This window comes from Aptenodytes patagonicus, chromosome 1 (assembly GCF_965638725.1).
Source record: "Aptenodytes patagonicus chromosome 1, bAptPat1.pri.cur, whole genome shotgun sequence".
Taxonomy (NCBI): Eukaryota; Metazoa; Chordata; class Aves; order Sphenisciformes; family Spheniscidae; genus Aptenodytes; species Aptenodytes patagonicus.
The window spans coordinates 1550559-1571820 of NC_134949.1; the positions used below are offsets into that span (position 1 = coordinate 1550559).

Below are 21262 nucleotides of genomic sequence, written 5' to 3' on the forward strand. Positions count from 1 at the left end.
AAGAAAGGGAAAAGCCTCCCATAAAACATCCAGGTTTCAGAAAAGGATCATGCGGCAGGAGAAGCACTAAGACAGCAAAAGAGAATAAAAATAATGGAAAGCTCCAAACCCAACACTACAAAAACCACCCACCAGGCAGCAGATGGAACAGCCTGAGATTCAGCTTTTGATGAAAACCTTGGCCAGTGCCTTCTTGCTGCCCAGAGAGGTGGAACAAGAGAAGACCACCCTACCCCAAGGTAGGACCTGAACTCCATGCTTCTGCCATCATGGCTCTCCCTTTGCACCGAGGGAAGGACTTGACGGTCCAATGCAAATTGTCCCAGCTCATTCCCAATTCTGCTTTCTGGGCTTGCACAGACTGTTTATTTACACAATGGGAAGTTTACAGAATGTTGATCCCTTTGGAAACAGCTGAAGTAATTCAAGCTGTGACCGATCCTAGGAGCTCTGTACCAACCTCCCGAGTTTACTGCCCTCAAGCACCCTCTGGGGAAGAGCTCATGGGAGCCTTTCTAATTCGCTGCGGTGCAAAATCATGCCTCAGACCACTAGCTCCTTTAACTCTGCATCTTGCTCCAGGGCTAACCAAAGCTTTGCATTTGGAGTACAGACGTGCTTGATCGCCCACCATCAGCTATGCGCGCTCTGCCCCATGAAAAGGAAAGGAGAGGAGATTTCATTCTCTGGCGGGTACCCCGGTGTCTTTGCTGCCGTTGGGTGGATGATGTGCTCTCCCAGGGCACAGGTGAGATGTGCTGCATGCCCCAAGGGAGCTGAGGCGAGCTAGTGGGTCCCACGACACAGTCCCAATACATATCCAAAACCGGAGGGCACCTTTCTCGCTCCCATCATGCCTTCTGAAGGGACACCCTTTAGCCCATCCCTGCTCTCTTCCTTTAGCCTGACATTTTTGTCTTGTCCAATAGTGACACATTTCCAAAGCAGACCCTCATCTGCACGCAGGCTCCACTTTTACATTGGAAGTACAATCTGAGGAGCAGCATCAACTAAACCAAGGGAAGAGAAGAGATCCCAATAAGCAGCAGGGATAGGGTAACTGTCCTGACCAATGCCATTTGGGATGATTTGGTGAAGGATCTGCCGTTGCAGAGGTATCCTTCCACGTTGCTCAAATACACCCTCTCCTTTTGGGGCAGAGCAAGTGAGGATGAGCATCCGCAAGTGAACAGGACATGCAGGGGAGGAAGCAGCAGGCAGGTGGAGCACCCTGCAGTCAGGGTTATCCTCATTAAAAAAACAAAAGCAGTGAAAGGAAAAGTCATGTGGTACATGGAGATGCTGAGAAGTGTTTTTTTTATTGCTCCATGAACTTTAGCCTGAGAATCTGATCCCAAGTTCGGTGTTCAGGAGCTTGCTGGAGTCAAAAGGTGAGAGGGGAATCAGCATCCCCCTCCTAACACAGGTTTGGTATCTCAGATCGGCAACCAGAATAATCTGCGCTGTGGTGTGATCTTCAGACCAGCGTGGGATTTCCAGGCAAATGTGTTGCCCCGTGACTTGCCAGCACGCCTTCCTCAGCGCCCCGAAGACATAGTTCCCCTCGGGTGCACAGGGCCCCTTGCCACCCCTTGTGCTGCAGAGCTGCACCGAAACCCAAGAATTTCTGCTGTAACTCGAGCGCGACCATATCTGAAGCTCTTTTTACATTGCTTTTCCTCGCCAAAGGCAAACCTGGAAATGATACATCTTTGGATTTTATCACCAACGTATCTGATTCAGTAATGAACTGAAGGCTAACCTTTCTAAAGCGATAAGGGCAGCGTATTTCACACTCACCCCAGTGCCAAATAGCCTTCAGAGCTTTAAAAACTAATTATACGAATAGAGGCATGACTTTTCTTTCCTTTCTCCCCTTGCCAAGTTCTGAGCTACTATAATATGCTCAATCAGGTCCCTTTGTCTGGCCAACCGCACCAGAATATTAATGGGGAGATTCTGCTAGTATCTTACCCTGCCTTTTGACATCTATTCGCAAAAGAGATAGTGGCGGGTTAAGACAACAAAATCAATCACTGTCAACACAGATATGCATGAGGATTTTTTGCAAAGACATCGCGTTTGGATTCTTCTTTTTAATTACACAAATGAGTTACAGGAAACTTGGGGAGGGGGAGGGAAAGAAAACTGTGCACTGATATCTCTTCCTGCCACAGTACAAAAACTGGTGGTAAACTTTCAGGACATATTTAATTTAGCAACTTTCATAAAGGGATGCTGCCGAGTAGTTCAAGCACTGCTGTCAGCCTTGTTTTATGTCCAAAAAGAGCATGCTCCCATGTTTCACTAAGCTTAAACCTTCCTTTCCAGGAAAGGATGCTTAGTCCTGTCCCTGCTAGCTGAGGAGTGGGGTCTGTGAACACAGGTGGATATCTGTATATCAAGATTTTAAATATCTTGGATGGTTAAAGTGAGAATGAAATGAGCTCTCCCGGGCTCTCCCATCACAGCCATGACCCTAATAACCAAGGTATCTGCAGGACCCATTTCCCTTTGGCTCCACTGCAGTGCTCAGGCAGTGATGGCTACGGGAGAATTATTCCCAATTCATCAGCAGCGCCAAGAGGAAGAGAAAGAAGCAACAGCGGCAGAGAAATCATGTTCCTTTGTATTAGGAGAAAGTCTGAAAAAAGTCTGCTTAAATGGAAAGAAGATAAAAAAAGTTGGACAAGCAATTAATTTTATTTTGAAGCTTTCAGGAGAGATCTATTCAACCATGCACGGATTCTTGACGAAGTTTATAAGCCATGTCACTTACCATCAATGGCTAAAACTGGCCCAGACCAATTATGATCATTTAAATTAATGCTACAGGAGCATTCACACGGCGCTCTGAGGAGCTGAGGCTTAATACATGATGCTCTGTGCAAACAGATACCAGGAGAAGATCTTTGTCTTAATGTCTAGGCTAAAAAAAAAGGCACAGTACAGGAGCTTTTCCCAGTAAATTCAATGTAGATGACCTAACAGGCTTTCCATTCCAACACCTCCGATACAATTTCACAAAATACTTCAATTAATGGATAGTAAAATGCCAATATTGGAATAGAATGCCTATTAGGATCAAAATGTTGGCACTGCTAGCATCAGACTGAGCTTGGCCATCAGATTTAGCCTGGCCAGGAATTTACACTAGCAGGTTACGCTCAGCCAGTAGTACCCAGCATTGCAGCCACGGGAGCTCTGGTGTCCCACACTGATGGCTCAGAAATCAGAGTAAGAGCCATGAGGGCATCCCAGCACCTTTCTGTGCCAAGAAACAAACGATAAACGCGAAGGCAAAGATGGAGGCTAGGACTCAATCCATGAATCTCAAAAAACCCACGGACTGCACAAGGATCCCAAGGGCTCTGCATCCTCACCCTTCCACTATCACTGAAGATTTTTTAAAACACTGGCAAAGCTGATTATCCTCACTGCAGTATGAGCAAACATTTCTGTGACTAGCCATATTTTATAATCTTCGTCGTTCCTCTCTCTAGACTGCATCATCTTTATGTTACTGTGCTTGCATTCAGTGAATAAGTAAAATGACAATCTGGGCAAATTAGACTTTAATTTTCAACAGCTTCACTTACTCCTACAGTTTTATAGCCAAATGCCAATCAAGAAAGTGATGAATAGTGATGGGAATGTGCAGACAAGCTATTTGACTCGCTGGAATGACAAAGAGGACCTGTTTCTTCAGGATGCGTCAACAATTCAGACTAAGCCATTTACAGTGTGCAGGGAAAGGCAATCTGCCTACTTACAGGCTTTCACTTGCCTGAAAAGAAAAGGTAGAAACAATCTGTTTTGGACACAGTAAGTTGCCTCTGAAAGAATCCCCTCTGGAGGTACCAATATTTTTCATTTGACTCTCCTTACATAGCTCCTGGGGTTGGGACGGAGAAGAAACACCGCCAGGTCATGGCTCAAATGGAGGACAGCTTTGGTGACGCCAGTTCTGGGAATTCCTGCCCAGTACAACCAGTTGGCCCCTCCAATAGGTCACAGACTGCTGCTCTCTTCATTGCATGGGTGATCAGGGTAAGCACCATCAACCTGGACAAGGATCTACCTGAATTAAAAATGACCCTTCCTTTCCCTCCCCAATCCCAGCCACTTTCCTGACTCGTTTCACAAGCACGATTCTTCAAATATCCACGTCTGAGCAACAAGAGTGAGCAGAAATGAGCAATAAGGTCAGGAAAGCAGCAAGCTGGCGCTGCCACTGAAGCCTCCTTATTGAACTATGGCCTCCCTCTCATCTGCCCTTGCTGCATCTGAGGAGCAGCTCTGCTTTTTCCTTTCTCTTGAAGGACAAAGAGCTTCAGGACGGTTTATCCACCAATCCATCGTACGACTGATAAGCAAAGCCCTGAAACATCCCCAAACCAGATTAATTTCCCTAACGATTTCTCGTTCTCAACAGAACCAAATCCAGGCAACGCACAAGAAGTTCTCGGTTCAGCAAAGCTGGTACCTGGCTTTAAAATCACGCAGCGTAACGGCACGTGGACTCAAGTTTCCTAATTCCACTTGAGGAAAGACCACATCCCAACCTCTTCTCAAACCTGGGGACACAACAGCTATGCAAACACTGTAATTACTTTGTTTCCAGCAGGTTTTACCATTGTTGCTACTCTCCTTGAAACCCTTTTACAACTTCATACAATATTTTACCTTATAAAGTCTTCCTCCTCCTCTCTTTTGGGTCTCAGTTGCTTGGGCTGAGCCATGTTGCTCCAGTTGGGCAGAGATTTCAGGAGCCTGCTAATGTCGTCGTCTTTAGCCCAGGACGCGCTGATCACCAGCTTTTCATCTGACTGCACGATGCTCCTACAGGGAAAGTAGCAATAACCACATCAGTGCGAAGCAAATTGTACTTTTCATGCAATTCTGCACATATTCATTAAAATCCCTATCACATACAAATGTGCATTAAGCATTAAGGAAGGGGTCCAAAGAGGAATTCAACAAAGAGCTCGTGTGGAGAGCACGGCAACACGGGTGGACAGGATATAAAATTCTCTCAAACTCACAACTCTTGATGTACTTTGCTAGAGTCCTTCAAGGGAAAAAAGGCTATATTCTCCCCACCCTTGAAATCATTCAACTTGCAATCATTTACACAACCGGAGGAGGTCATTCTGTACTAGAAGAGAGAGAAGGTAGTTTCTCCGTGGCTCATTTGTTTTCTGCAATCTCAATCGAGCTCGCCAGCTGCTGCTGATTGTGTTGTGACTGCAACGTGGAAACCTGCCCAGGAAGACCTGGGTGGAAGCCACCAGCTCACCGCACACAAGCTGGCCCAGCTTGGGGACCAGGTCTGAAGCAATGAAAGGAAATGAAGGGTCCCGGGTCTTCTGTCCAGTCATCCAAAACATCTAATAATTGAGATTTCAGCTGAATCGTATGTATTTGTGAAATTGAATCAAAGATCATAGAATCATAGAATCGAATCATAGAATTGTTTAGGTTGGAAAAGACCTTTATGATCATCAAGTCCAACTGTTCACAGCATATTCCAGTTAGGAAGACTTTCCCTGTTTAATATTTTTGGCAGCGTAACTAATCTGAAATCCTCATTGGCAATTGCAGGAGACAAACGGGATGCTGTAGTTGGAGGAATCACTTAGCTGCCTATTTTTTGTGTCAGGATTGCTCAGGAACAACCATCAGCATAGTCCTCGTCAATGTTTGCTACTTCACTGGCACACTGGTGAGCAGAGAGAGGAAAGTCCCCTCCCACTCTTGGGTTGTTCAGTAGACCGCAAGGATCTGGGAGGTGTTTTTCTACCTCTTAGAAAAGGCAAGTGGGAGTTAGGGCTGCTGGTGTTTCCTTCTAGATCCTATCACCGATTTCCTTCTCTGGTGAGCATCTGGAAGGTTCTTCTTCTAGGAGGTCCTTGCATGGTGACCAGTTTGGACTGCTTCTCCAGTCCAAGAAGCAGGTGCCACCCGTCCACATCACTCAAAGCAAAAGCATGGTGGTGACCTCTCTGATGGGCAGCAGTGGGATCTTTTCTGCTCTCTGTAATGGGAACATGGCAAACCCACCGAACAACCAGCACAGTGTGACTTGAGGAAGGAAGCATCTGAAAAGACAAGGTCTCAGAGGTCCTGTTCCTATGGAGAGGCTTAGCTGCAGCTTAACAACAGAATCAAGATGTCCCTCATGTGCTAAGAGACTGATCACCTTCTACTATGCAAAAACACAGAAAGGGCTCCGGGACCTGTGTTTGCCCCTCAAACACCCACCACCCCTTGCTCACAAGGCTACAAGACACCTAGAAATAATGCATTGCTGTGTCCTGCAATGCAAGGGGCTGAAGAAGTGTAAATGCCAGACAGATCTTTTTCTGTTACTGTCCCCCAGAAGAAATGGCTTCTCCAACATGGACGGAAACTTTGTGCATCAAAAAGATGCAGAGATTCAACACTGGATCTGTCAACCAAGAACTGGAGTTGCTGGGTGCCGCAGTATGGACGTATCTCTGCTGGCTCAGCCCATCTCAGCTCAATGTGGACCCTGCAGAGCCATTTAGAATAGACTAGAATAGACTATTTTTCAGTTGGAAGGGACCTACAACGATTGTCTAGTCCAACTGCCTGACCAGTTCAGGGCTGATCAAAAGTTAAGGGCATTGTCCAAATGCCTCTTAAACACTGCCAGGCATGGGGCATCGACCACCTCTCTAGGAAGCCTGTTCCAGTGTTTGACCGCCCTCTCGGTAAAGAAATGCTTCCTGATGTCCAGTCTGAACCTCTCGTTTACTCGGCTGCACACTTCTGGATCCAAGCCAGGATGTTGCATGGGGCAAACAGATGCTCAGAGCTGTCACTAGCATTCAGGTGGTGATTTTGGGAAGGGTCATGCAAGATCACATAAAGACCCCCGCACGTTTCTAAGGGGTTTATGTGGATTAACCGGTCTCGTTTTAAATTTCCTGAAAGGTATGTTTTGGTCAATAAATAGAAATAAAGGTAACAACACACTGAGCATCTGCGTTTTGAAAAGGAAAATAGTGAAAAAGGCATTGAGATAGGAGCCAACGCTGATCTATCTTGAAACAGAGCAGATTACTTCTTTTCCCACCAGCACAGAGCAACCTATCACTCCTTTCACCTACCACCAAGAAAACAACCTCTGCTCAGTAAGTACACACGATTTGTGAAAATGAATTTGTCACATGCACTTACACATAAATTTTCCTTCTCTTTAAATTTCATGTTCAATCTGCCACAGACAAAAGAATGAATTTTGTTTCCAGCCACAGAAGACCTCGGTGTCAAAATTTCAATTTGGCCTTCTGCTGCTGTTAAGAACTTGGTGTTTTTCCACTTACGAAAAAAGGTCTCTTTTTTCACCCCGGTGAAAACCGAGGGGAAAAAAAAAGCTCCACCAGAATCTCTGACATCTGAGATGGAAAAACTGAATTTGATGATATCTGGCCATTTCTATGCCAAGGAAAGACAACTGTTCCATTGAATATATTAGCCAGTGCTTTGTCCTCTCCAGATTTAAATGACTAAAGTAATAGTCTCCTTCCCTTGGGAGTCTATTTCACAGTTGAACAAATCTAACTCTTGGACAAAAAAAAAAAAAAAAAAAATCCTGATACTGTGCTCGCGTTTTATTTTACCCAATTTCACCCCATTACTCCGTTATTTCCCCTTACAGCAGCCTCAGCACTCACCACTTTTACTCTCTTCAATTATTTACAGCCTTATCATAGCCCTTCAGATGTCTACGAATGCAAGTCATCTCTGGGAGTCTTCTGATGGAGTTATACAGAGGACGGAGCTACCTCTCTGTTTTATGATCTTTATTATCTGCTGTCCTCAAAAATCCTATTGCTTTGTGGAGTGGGTGTTGGGGGAGGGGAGGCTGTTTAGCTGCTATAGCAAGTTGCAAACTGAGCTTGGTGTCCTTGCTTTTCTAGGGTCAGTGTTTTCTGAGAGCCTAACCCACACGATTCCTGTTTTTCTCACCTTTTGACCATGTGGCACTCACGGGTCCATGAGCCGCTGGCGCCCTAAGCCAAATTCTCCATCGAAATCAACAGGGAGCTTCAAATTAATCGATGCTGGGACATTGTCTCCACTATGTGCGTCCCTTGGAATTATGTCCCCATTCTTTCTCATGATTGCAACACCTCCTAATTTTTATTGACAGGTTGGTTTTACTCCAAACACCCCCTCATGAAGGAAGATGTTAATAGGGTGGTACATACCCCGATCTCCGTTAGACGCTCAGCTTTCCCCATCAATTAAAAAATCCTTTTCCCCCACCTTCTCTTTCTAGCATCTCAGCCAGTTTTCAACCTCCGTAACTTCTTATCAATGTCAACCTAATTCGGGTCCTCAAGTAAATTATCACAAGACAGGATGACATGTTTTAGTACAGCTCAGAACGCTTCCTTTCAAACACCCCCCCTTCTCCCAAACTCCTATGTAATTATTCCTGCTGCTGTAATAGGGTTACTTGCTACCACCAGTGCCATAATCAACTAATTAATTCACAGCTCAACGGGCCAAGGAAAATGCCATCTGTTTGTACCCAGCTCCCGGGAGCGGGTAGGGAATAGGTATAACACTTACACAGGTGACAGCACATGAGCGAGGAGGGTTCATCCCTCCACAGCTCAGTTGGTTTTATCCAGAAAACATCTGCTGGTGGTAATGGTCCCAGATTTGCACCACCGCCGCCCCGAGCTGGGAGCAGAGTGATGGGGAACATCCCTGGACACAGCTGGGGGGCCATGGCTTTTCATTAGGAAAACATCTGGGGGCCACAGGGGCTAATTGGACTCCATTGCCGTGTGCCAAACGTATTTTTGAGTAATTTTTTTCTCTTCCCAGGGCCGAGATGATGTTTCCATGCTCAGCACTGCTCACACTGCTAAGAGTTTAAAAGCAGCGTGCTCAGCATGTGCCAGGTACCTAACGGTCTGAGGGAGACAGACCCCTGCCCAAAAAGAGTCAAAAAGACAACTTAAAAACCAAAAGGTTAATGCAAGAAGGGGAAGAAGCCAATAAGAAATAGTAAACCGAGTGGCAAGAGCGTTTCCTGGGGACTCGAGAAATCCTGTTTGACCGCAGACCCCACACCTTGGATGAATTAATCTGCTCCTCATTTCCTTATCGATAAAAAGGGGCTTAGTTTTATTTTGCTTGTCTGGAAAGCAGGAACTGTGATTTTTTTTTTCCTCCATCATTTGGAGAGATTTAGGCCCAGTTTTACCCCACCTAATTTTACAGATTTAGCTGAGACAGTTCTGCCAGGAGGCTGGTCACCATAAGCTGCCTTCACAGCCGATGGAGAGAGCTGGGCACCTCCAGAGAGTTTAGGCACATTTTAATTAAGGCGAATCACTCTTTGGAGGCGTCCATCTCTTTTTACAGACTAAAGAGAGTCATTTGGGTGACAGGTGCCTTTACTCAGACTCTTCAGCTAGGTTGAAAAATGTGCAAGAGGATGGTTGTTCAAGGGAGAGAGGATGAAGATTGATAAGAAGGAGGTGGTCACACAGGATAGAGCTTAAACTTGGGCAACAAAATAAGAATGTGCAACTTCAATGTGAACATAACTAAACATGGGGCAAATTTCTGTAGAAAGACATGGAAAGAGATTAGTTTTAGCGCTCAAGACAGCAAGGCTTGTCCGAGAAGGGTGTTGGCAAGAGACTAAAAAGAAAGACTCATGTTAAGGGTAGCTACCCCGAACTGGTCAGGTTTTTCCCTGTCCCTGTGATTCCTTCTATGGCCTTTCAGTATTTCCCAAAGCCTCCCAAAAATGGTTTAACTAAACAGGCTTAACTCATGAGTAGAGCTGCTTTCATAGAAATTTGCTGAAGCAGCAGCTAGATGTGGGCTGGACAAGACTTAAGAAAAGCACCGCCAACACAGCAGGAGGTTTTGTGGCTCTGTCTCCCATTTTTGTTTTCATTTTAATCCCCAACCCCTCATAAACGAGTCAGAAAACATAACTCACATTTGTAAACAGCTTGCGTCAAATTGAAATTGCACTTCTTACAAACATGTAATTTGCAGAAGACATCTCACCTAGATCAGATTAAATACGCTTCCGAAATTTGTCATCAATTAAAACAAGAAAATCCATAGTTGCTACTTATAGAAATGTCCAATCCGTTCATATCCAGCCCCGTCAGGGTTTTGTTGCATTCACTAGAAAATCAGAGCCAAATGGAAATCAAACATGAAAAATCTCAGCTGTGCATTTCTGAGCGCTGATGTCCTGACAGAGCTATCTGTTCTGCAAAGGACTCTGAATAAAACAGCCTTGCTTTGAGGAGCCTGTATTTGAATACATTTCATCCACGTTTGCTCATATTCCCCTTCAAGAAACACAGGCACATGGGGAACGAATGAATGCCATGTGCAAATTTCGCATAAACCACCTCTCTGGCTTCCCAAATTCTCACTATCTTGACATCTCAAGAACAGACACCCCCCCGCTTGCTTCGATAGCTTCGCCCGATTGTATTAATACACAGCTCTAGGGAGTTTATTCTGATTTTAAGCAGCTATAAATGATCCTTCCTCCACTAACTTTACCAACATGAGGATTTATCCATCTCAACCCCCCAAGGAAAACCCTGGTCCAAAGGGCAAGGCTGCGCGGAGCCGTACCGACACGAGATCCCTGCAGAGGGCATAACGTCCCCATGGATCGAACCGCTCGCCCTGGGAAAGCCGGGTAGCTGCTACATTCCTCTGCATCATTTGAAATGTATATAGATTTCTATTTCAGTCAGTCATTTGCTAGCAGCAAAACTAGAACGTTTCCTGTTTTTCCTCCTGCTGTAATCAGGATATTGCCAAATTGGGGTTGTCCTAATTACTCCTCAGCAGGTGCCAAATCCAGGAATGGTATCAGCAAAGGAAGGAAGGAAGGACCTTTAAGTTCAAGCCAAAGAAATTACATCTATTGTCTGGCTCAAGCCAGTGAAGTTTCATATAAAATATGACCATTTTGGGCAACGGCACACGCACAGCTACCGATTTACACGAGCGCTCAGACGAAGTTTAGCCCACATATGTGCTCACTGCTATTGTTGGTGTTATTAATAACAATAATGAGCCCGTACGCAGTCGCTTGCCAGATGAAGCTTCTCCTGAATGAAATCGGGCAATAGGAAATAATTTCTTAATGCTCTTGGTCAGAAAACACAAGGGGCTGTTTCAGCTTCCCCTGCTATCGCCAGCCTCAATTAGCCATTAAAGGAGATTATGTATAGCAGCTATTATAGCCCACATTGCCGCAGCATCTTTAGTGGCTTTCAATGCAAGTATTTATCCCCGCGGCGTGGGGCACGCTTCTGGCCCCGCTCTCCAGGGAGGGCCATTTTACAGATGGGCAACTGGGATGTGCAGAGAATAAGTTACTTATCGACGGTTACCCAGGAAATCTGTGATAAAGCAAGTACCCGAAGGACTCAAAGCCCGTATCCTGGCGTGATAACCCCGTGCCCAGTGGGACCACGCTGCATTCAGCTTCCATGCCGTGGTTGGGGAAGCAGATCACAGATCGCCCGAAAATGCTGATAAACAAAGACAGCTCAGGATAGAGCATTTGATAACGCCTTGAAAGAAAAAGTTTACAGGAAGGTTTTGGGAAAGTTTCACAAAACCCAGTGTGTGTGTTTTTATATGGTGTGTTGTGGTTACTAATTCCTACGTTGCCACGAGATCTGAATACCCAAACCTCAATATAATGAATTAAAATGTAGCTGAATCTCTTGGGAACACTCAAATGGAAGGACCTGACTTGCTTTACAAGAAAGCAATAGCTATATACAGGGATTGATGTTAAAGATGATGCCTTATACTCTCCATCTCCAACCTGAAGTCACCTTTTGCCTGATTAAGAGAAAAGCTGTGCGGTTTCTAAGCTTTACTACCACTGTCATCCACCTTAAAAGAGCCTAAACCAGTGTGATGTGGACAAAGTCACTGGGAAACCAAGATTCTTCACGTGCCAATGATCGCTATTTCAGATTTTTTCCCCACCTAGAAAGAAATATCCTTGACTGTCCCAGCAGGGATGGTTTCTAGAAGTAACTCCTTCCTACTCATGTCAAAATAGCAAAAGCCCAAGAGCAGTATCTCCAGCATACATCGGTTTCCAAGCCTTCCTGTACCTGTAGGCAAGGGTGCAGGTGTCCTTGTACTCCTGGAGTTTCACACACACCATGTTGAGGAACTGATCCGAATAGGCGCTCAAGTCGTGCATCAGGTTCATCAGGTCTTGAACGGTCTTCTCCACAATCACCGTGCTCTGGAAAAGAAAGAAAAGCACAAGTATGAATAGCGGTTCGGCGTATATCTTAATTTCAGTCTTCTCATGTTTTGCTAATTAGCGTCACAGATGCAACTGTACAGCTGATGCTCCCCGACACTGAGCAGATGCTGGAGCAGTCCATGCCACTGAGTGATGTAAAGCAGAACGAACAAGGAAAAAGCAGAAACCATGCAAGAGATGAAGAGGGGTGGCTTAGGGGTTTGAATATCAGGGCTGAAAGTTTTGACTTCTGAGCCAGTGGGTCAGGACCAGCAGAGTTCACCAGGTCTTTCCTTCACTAGATGAAACCTCAAAATGCAGAAGTGTGATTTTTAGAGGAACCAGGTACACGCAGCTTCGCTGAGCTCTGCTTGGACTCGCAAACCTCGAGCCTTTCAGCCTGACCAATAACTCTGGACTCACAGATTGCAGACTATCCTAATGACCGGGGATTTCACCCATCACTCCCATTCATACAAACTGCATGTGCAGGGCACAAGCTTTCTGCCGGCGGCTGAGGTTTAAGCAGCACCTTACAATCCTTTTGTTACCCCAAGCAGTGTGTTACAATCATAGGAACAACAGGGCAAATCTGTAAACTGAAAATGCTGCTCCACATCCTACAGATGAGCAAGTCTGGACAGCCTGCAGAAGGAGGTACCGTAATATCTGATAACGTCTGAGCTTTAAAGAGTCCCATATGAATTTTGGAATTCCTGAGGCACCCCAAGGTGACTTGGTGCGGTTTGTATTTATAACATTGCCTGCTGTATTTAATTTGGTTGCTACAAACAAGACAGAAGGAAGGTTATCAAAGTCCCAGGTTGATATAAATTGAATTAATATTAGGCTCGGTAGAGTGAAGGGTTATTCCTCAGCTATGTGCAAAGGCAAAGAAGGAGACTGAAGCATTTGGGAGCCCTGGTTCGTTTGAGAAATTCTGGACTCAAATTATACGGGGGGACCCCAGGGACTTCGAGAGAGCTGCATCAAGGCTGAATTTAGCCCTTTCTCTGTGTTAATCAGGACGTGAAGAGCAGTTAGTGACTTAGTTGTTTGCAGAGCAAAATCTCATCAAAGCCCAAATCATCATCTCTGCCATATCCCCACAAGCCCAACTTCCATCTCTCTATTGATTTCCAGATTAAAGTGCGGCAGCATCGCCCTGATCCATAATCCTGCTCCTCCAGAGCAATCCCTGAGTGACAGGAATTGATTCTGCTCAGCTACCTGTCCCTGATTTGGTAAAAAAGCATCTGCAAACCTCATCCTCATTCAGAGCACACATGACTCCTTAGCATGTGGGGGTTTCAATGAAGGCTTAGTCACCGCCTGTGCTGTTCCTGATACGTCCTTGGCTCGCAACTGTACTTGGAGGAAAAAACCCGAACTTCTCTTTGGTTGCTCTTGTATCTTATTAAGCTTACTCTTAAGCAAATCACAGGAATTAACCGATCTTTCATATTGTAATTAGCAACAATTTGGGATTATTTTGTCCAAACAAAAGTGTAGTCTGGGGTAGCTGCCTCTCAGATGCTCTTGTTTATGCTGCTTCTCCTGTTATTACAAGTATCTGTGTTTTAATAAATATTCAATCCCACCCTGGGCTTGATACGCACGGAGGAGAACAACCAACCCTAAAGGACTTGCAACCCGGAGTCATCGCAAGCAAACGAAGCAGACAGCTGCGTAGAGAGGCTGCAGCAGCCACGGATGCTGTTTTCATACTGATGGGCTCCGAGGTGTGAGCACAGCTCATTAGCTGTAGGATTCAGATGTCGCCCAGGCTCTTTGCTATCCCTGCTCGGCTGCTGGCGGGGATAAGAACCCACCCAAATGCCACTAAAATGGGAGACCGATCTGGCACCTTTCCCTTGAGAGTAAACTCAAAACCACGTAGGTTGGGCTGATAAATGCGGTGGGAAAATTATCTAGTAATTTGGGGAAATTAGCTCCGTTAGATCCACCGGGCTAAAGGTAGGGCATAATCACACCTTCATTGCATTTGGGCTGGTGAAGGAGCTGCTGTCCTTCAACCTTCAAGCACCAACGACCACAATCAGCGCAAGGGGGTTAAGCAGAGGCGCTTCACTTTGCACCTAGATGGCTTAAAGGTGCTCCCATGGCCAGTGTTTGTCAGCAGAGGAAAAGGCGACTCTCCAACCTGCTGATGTGAGATACGAGAACATCTCTGGCTGCACAAATGGAAAATACAGAAGCTGCTGCGCAGCTTCAATCCAAATCCAAGTCTCCTTCTGGGGGCTGATCCTGATCCTTAAGGGTGAGGCATTAAAGTTAACATTTATACAGAGGGAAGAAAAAAATAAAATCCTTCCTAACTCATGTAGCAACCTGGAAGACAAAAGCAATTTTTCTCCTCTTTGCACGGATAATCACACTTTTCCTTTTCCCCTGGTATTTCCCTGGTGAGAGGTGGGTGGGATTTTCAGCAGACCCATGCTATTAATTGATCTCTCTTAGCTTACCAGGGGAAGGATCTGTCCTTCCAGGCATCCTTGTGTGACAGCAAACTTCATGTGTTGGACGTGCAACCACACGAAGAGGAATCAAACCTGGTCTCGATCTGCTCCATTTCCATTTCTTTACGTAACTCAACATTTGAGCAAACAACTTAAAAATCCAAAGACTGTATGTTAAAAGAGAAGGTATTGCTGGTTTCTACGTAGTTTCTCCCACTTACTTTCTCCTCTACAACAACATTAAAATCACAGCTAAGCTCCTGCCAATATCTTGATTTTAGAATAAGATCTTTTGATTTAAAGCAAATACAAAGCTACTTGCACGATTTAAAAAAATAAAAGAAGAAAAAAGGCAATTACCATATGAAAGAAGACAGTCCCAGATACGTAATGGCTATTTTTCTGTAACATCTTAACCTTTTCCAAAGCAATCCTGACACATCTGCATGTGTCTCTGGGGACACTATGTATTAGGATGCATTAGGCCACGTTAATATAGCTGGATTCGTTAGCTGGGCCAGCGCAGGATCTTCTGAAACTCCGTGCGAGAAAATGAAAGGCAGCGCACGTATTATCAGAGTTACAATCCAGTTGCCTCTAACCCATCTGGATTCATTAACAGCAAATGGATATGATCAAAGCATAATTTTATGGCAAGACACTTCAATGAAGCCTTTTAAAAAAACCCACACTAACAAGGAAACTCATCCACAGAACAATATTCATCTCCTCGCACCTGAAAACGCTGCGTGGTGCTGAATCCTAACATCACGCCGAGGGTGTGATTCATTTCTCCTACAGCACATCGGGGTGAAGGTTTTAAAGGAGTCTTAATGCTACTAAAAATAAAAAGAAATTCCTTCTTACAACTTGCTGTCCATTAGCTACTGTCGAGGTAATAGGATAAAACAGAGCAGCACCACTCGTTATTAACACCGTGGGTTTTATCTTTAATGTATTTTGCAAACATTTATCATTACTCCTTGATGTGGTCCTTATTCTCAGTTGTGCTGAAGCTTCAGATACGGTAAAGGCAGCTCCAGCGCAGGTATAACTTACGCTCTGACCGTAGGGCTTCCACCAGCCCAGAGTGACGGAGAATAAGCAGACCCAGAGGTGTCATCCCAGTAATCCCTTTGGGATTATTGCCTCATGCAACCCCACCTAAGTTTTTAAAATGACTCAATTCCTCTACAGCAAGAGGGCGCTCGATGTAAAACGATGCAGCTGGAGGTATGTTTTCAAGGGTCCCTTAAAATGCAGTTTCAGTACAGCAAAGCTGGTTCCCCAATGATTCCCCAACACGCAGAAGTTCAGAACAACAGGTCAAGCCTACACAAACCTTCAGGCTTTCAATCTGTCATTTTGTTTTCTCTAACTTCTTGGCGAGGAGCGCTTAGATTAGAGGAACAATCTCCACCCTGAGTATTTTTTTTGCAGAAATCACAGCTTCTCCCATGCCCGTTTCCCTTGGTTCCTTTTTCTCTGGGGAAGAAGGCAAAGATGGGAATGTACCTGTACAGGGATGTCTTCACCATGTGACGAGCTCTTGAAAACACAGCAGATGGAGGAAGAGACCTTGGCACTGGAAAGGTTGTCGGTTATTAGTATATTATTGCCCATCACTTAAAAATCTCCTCGAGATGCCTTGGCAGAGGAAGGCACCAGATGAGTGCAGGACGTGGCTGCCTTAAAGGCAAAAAATAAATACAGCCTAATCTAATTTTTAAGCTGGAGTAGAGCTGACACCCCATGATTTAAAAAGTGCTATACGGAGCACAGCTGTAATTAAAGGCAGGACAAGAGAGACGAAAGGTCTTCAAACCTCTTCAAGCTCAGTGCTGTCCCACAGCTCCGGGTTTGGGACCACTTCCAAAGGACACCGGTGGTAACGTCTCACACTGACACCTTGACACGTAACATTTATTCGTGCATTTTCTTGTTGGTTTTTTTTTTTTTAAATTACAGCTTCTCAGCTGTCCGCCAAAATGTTAAATTCACAGCATCTTCCTTTCCAAAGCATTATTCATCCTCCTTTCCCAGCACCGAGAAGGTGTATTCAGCAGGGGCTCCAATGACCCATGCTGGGGCACTACTCTTCAGGGAAGAGCCGCAAATATATAAATCACCGTGTCAGAGGAGGAAGCCTTTGCCTGCCCCAGCGGGAACGCACCATCCATACAGATTTGTTCCGCTTGATGCAGCCTCACCTGTCTCGGGAGCCGTGTGCCGTGTCATCATCCATTACGGTGACAAACTTCCCCACGATTGCTCCGGTTCCTTCCATGGAGGCGGGGTGCAGAGCTGGGGGCTGCACTTGGAAACTGGGTGGTTGTGGTTTAGGAGATCGTGGAGTGTCTCCTTTCCCACTGGGAAGGCTGGCGTTGCTTTCTTGTAGTACCTGAGGGTGTTAGGCTGATTCCTCACTCTGTGATGAGTTGCAAAAACGAACTTGCAGAGGTTGGGATGGAGGCAACGAAGCTGATGGGCACGCGGTGAAAGCCGGCTCTAGATCCGTCTGAATGCCAGCAAAGCATGGGCTGATCTCCCGGCATCTCACCGTTGGGCTCAAGCATCTCGCCAAGCCGTAACCCGGGGTCCCGGAGGTATGCTCCAGCTCAGGAGCCCCAGTGCAGTCCCGGTACCATCCCTGCCCCATGTCGTGCGCTGGGGAAAGCCGCACGCCGGGCAAGTCCCCCTTTTTAACCAAGGAAACAGCATCCAGCAAAGATCCATTTCAGCTTCTTTTCTTATATGAAAACTTCACTCTTCCTCATTCCCCTCTGGGCCCACTCTCCATATTGCAGCGTTGGCCGTTCCCATCCCACCTCTCCAAATCCCTTTGCAGGCAGCTGCCAAACTGCTGCCCACACCATGCCCAACCCAAGTGTTCAAATAACAGAGGAGGTTTAGGCAAAATGCTCCCACCAGTCCCAGGGCACCTGGGATGTCGCTTGATTTTTTTTCTGTCTTTCTGCTCAGCGGCTCCATCTCATCTGCTTTCAGGTTGGAAGCTGCTTGGCCTGAAACGGGGCCAGAGGCTGCCCAGCATTTCCCTCGGCACAGCAATGCCCGTGGGAGCGCAGAGGGGATGGAAACTTTTGAAGCCTGGCTAAGCATCGCCGCTGTCGGGTATCACACCACCATAAAGCCACCGGATGCAATAAGATATAATGGGGTTGTGGAGAGAGGACTGAGCTCGACGTGCTCTTAGATATTGGCCTGGCATACAGAACTCTGCGTAAAAATGTGCAATTCCCCGAATACGATATAGGATCCGGTGTCTAGGATCCAGGATCTGGGGTTAATTTTATTATGGCATTATCCAGTACTTAAAGGGCGGCTACAGAGAGGACAGAGGCTCTCTTTTCACAAGGAGCCACGTGGAGAAGACAAGGGGCAATGGGTACAAGTTGCACTGGAAGAGGTTTCGTCTCAACATTAAGAAAGACATTTTTTGCAACGAGAACAATCATTCACGGGAGCAACCTCCTCGGGGACACGGTAGAGTTCCCATCGCTGGAGGGTTTCAAGATGCAACTGGAGAGGGTGCTGGATAATCTCATCTCGGCTCCCTTTCCCACGAGAGGTTGGACCAGATGATCTTTTCAGGTCCCTTCCAACCTGGGCTGTTCTATTCTATGATTCATTAATATTATGATTAATATTATTAGGACATTTACAGAGACTAAGGGGGTTTCAGCAGCCGCGGGAGCTTCGCCAAAATCACACCCAAGGCAATCAGCTCTAAAATAGGAAACCCATCCTGCCCGAGCTGCCTCCCCCTGCGCTCTGACCCGCGATGCTCCACAGCATTAGGCTGCCAGTTGCAATTTGGTTATTCGGCTATCAATTAATAACGGTTTGTTACTCGGCAGGCGGGTGAAACGGAGCTCTGCAGCGATCTCCCAGCATGTGCTTTGCTTTACAGGTGCTTTGCTTTACCAGCTGAGCTGCTCAAATACCAGGACAGGCTCTTGTGAGCTGATAAATATCAAGTGCTGTCAGCGCCTTGAAGGGCAACGGGAGAGGGAGATAAAAACCACAAATGCATTTACTCCCTTTGCCCAAATTCCAGCAGTTTAACAAATATCTTGCGAGGCCACTGACATAACTATTCTCTCATCTCATTAGATGATATTACATGTTAGTAGAGCAGAGTTAGAGATGGAAATCATTCAAAACTGAAAACCAGGAGCTGGGGACCCAGTTTTCCCTGAATATTGCTATGAGCTGGCTGCTTAAGCCTACTTGATGTCTAAAAAATAGCCAACAGAAGCCCTGTGGCCGGGGACGCAGGCGTGGGCTGGGCAGGAGAGCTGGGTGCTGCCCCAGCTCCATCGTTGCCACGCGGAGCCAACCTGCACCCCTATTTCAGTGTATCAGCACTGTGGTTACCCCCACTAAAATAGAAAAAAAACCCAACCCTGAACCAACTAAAAATTTTTTCTTTAGCTAACAGAGAAAAGTCTAAACTGTCTGTTTTACTGATTCGTGGTTATTTCACACTGAGCGATAAGGGGGCTTTTCAATTTGTTTTCTTCTGTGGCACATCCAGGGTTTACAAAGGGCCGGAGTTTTTAGTATGTATCAATTCAAATACGTGTTTAAATGCAAAAACTCTTTTTACGGTCTCAAAATCTGATAGCCTGCTTTTCTCATACAGCATTTTTTTCAGCAAAATGCATTATTTCAGTATCAGTTCTGCAGAATCCTGCCCGTTACTATGGTTATACTACATCCTACTACAACTTTGCTTCTCAAGTGCTCCTAACTCGGAGGGATTTTTTTTTTTTTTAACTATAACTCTGCCTGTTTCACTGCAGGTGATATTTTTCTTTTTATGGGCTTTATTCTGAGAGGTCCTGAGTGCCTTCACCCCCACAGATGCGAACGGGAGCCCAGGATATGCTGTATTTCTCTCTCACCTTTAAACGTGATGCTGCAGCAGCTAAACGAGCGCACAAACAAGGTCTTGGGTAGCTCTTATTTACCTGGCACTGTGTGATCCAGAAAACACTTGCTCCAGTGAACTAGAATATTGATGAAGAGCAAAATGTGCATTTATTTTTTTTAAATGGAGAACATGTACCGTAAAATCTGCTTATTACTGTATTACCTTTGGCCATGCAGAAGAACTGTTTTCTTCCTCTAAACACTACATTCATTATTTAGGATTTCACAGAGTCCATGACTTGAACACACGAGCCTCTATTATACACAAAGTTAACATCAACCGCAGCCAACCCTGCTGAAGTCCAGTAAGCGTGCAATCAATCACAACTGTTTAAAGCACAGAAAGAGGAGTCTGCCACGAGTATTTTCAAACTACGCTCTGCAACGATTTAAAAAAAAGGCAAGTGATACTCATCGGCTCTGCAATTTGAACACAAGCCCGCGCAGTCTAAAAACACACGTGCCTTTTCTGCAATACGTGAGGCCAAATCCCACAGCAGGGGAAGGCTGGAGAGGAGGCACAAGGACTGTGGGAATTGCTGGATGGGATTTTTCATCATATTATTTGTCCAAATTTGAGACAGGCTTTTGCTCCAGATTGCGCTTCACAGCAAGGAGAAGTTTTCTTAGAAAGGTTTCCCCAAATTTCTGATTAAACTAAGGCCCTTCTTTACAGCATCACAGGTCAGAATCAGCCAACATCTACCTTCGTGCTTTCTCACGTCATGCAGGACATGGACTTAACATCTGGGTTGCAATTCAGCTCTTCTTCACTATCCTTAGTGACCGCTGTAGACTGATGCTCACTCACGTACAGCTCATTTGTCCCACCAGAAACCAATTTTGCCACCACCAAGACAGAACGAGGTGACTAGGTAACTACATATGAAAAGCTTTTTCCAATGAGAAATGCTCCGCTCAACTGCCTGCTCTACATAGCCCAGATGAACTAGGCTTGATGGTTATCATGACACTTCTCCTGTTCGGACATTTGCATAGAAAAAGGAAAAAAAAACCCTTTTCTTTCTGACCTTCTGAATGCCTGTGACATTAGAATATTTTTCAAGCTCCTTATTTATTTTATTTAAGCCTTCTAAGCCAGCCATAACGAGATCCAGCGGATGGGAGCAGAAACGAGCTACATGGTTTTTAACAGTGAAGGTAATTAACCATACGAACAGCTTGCGATCGCGTGTGCTGGATTCTCCATCTCTGCAAGGCTCTAAATCAAGCACAGGTGCTTTTCTGAAAGATAAGCTGCATTCAAACCAGAGTTATGGACTTGATGCAGAAATAACTGGGTGAACTTGTATGGCTGATTATACTGGAGATCAGATGCATTTATTCTGATTTTGAGCTCAAATACATTCCATGGCAAAAGATGCCCAAGGTATGCTTAAAAACAACTAGCCAAAAACCCCCACCTTGCCATCCCAGAAGCTCTGACACAGAAATACCTAAAAGCAGTGGCATTTTCTTCTCCAGAACTAGCAATGCAAATCTGTCCCCCAAAAAG

At 45.5% G+C, this 21262-nt stretch overlaps 1 protein-coding gene across 1 annotated transcript in view; it reads right to left on the reverse strand.

Moving 5' to 3' along the window:
* The window catches only part of EXOC4 (exocyst complex component 4), a 423725-nt gene that overhangs the window by 64601 nt on the left and 337862 nt on the right, over positions 1–21262 (reverse strand). Inside the window, exons 12-13 of the mRNA XM_076346465.1 lie at positions 12171–12307; positions 4687–4842 (exon numbers count right to left, since the gene is read on the reverse strand). Coding sequence (XP_076202580.1) covers positions 4687–4842; positions 12171–12307 — 293 coding nt within the window. The remainder of the gene's footprint in view (positions 1–4686; positions 4843–12170; positions 12308–21262) is intronic.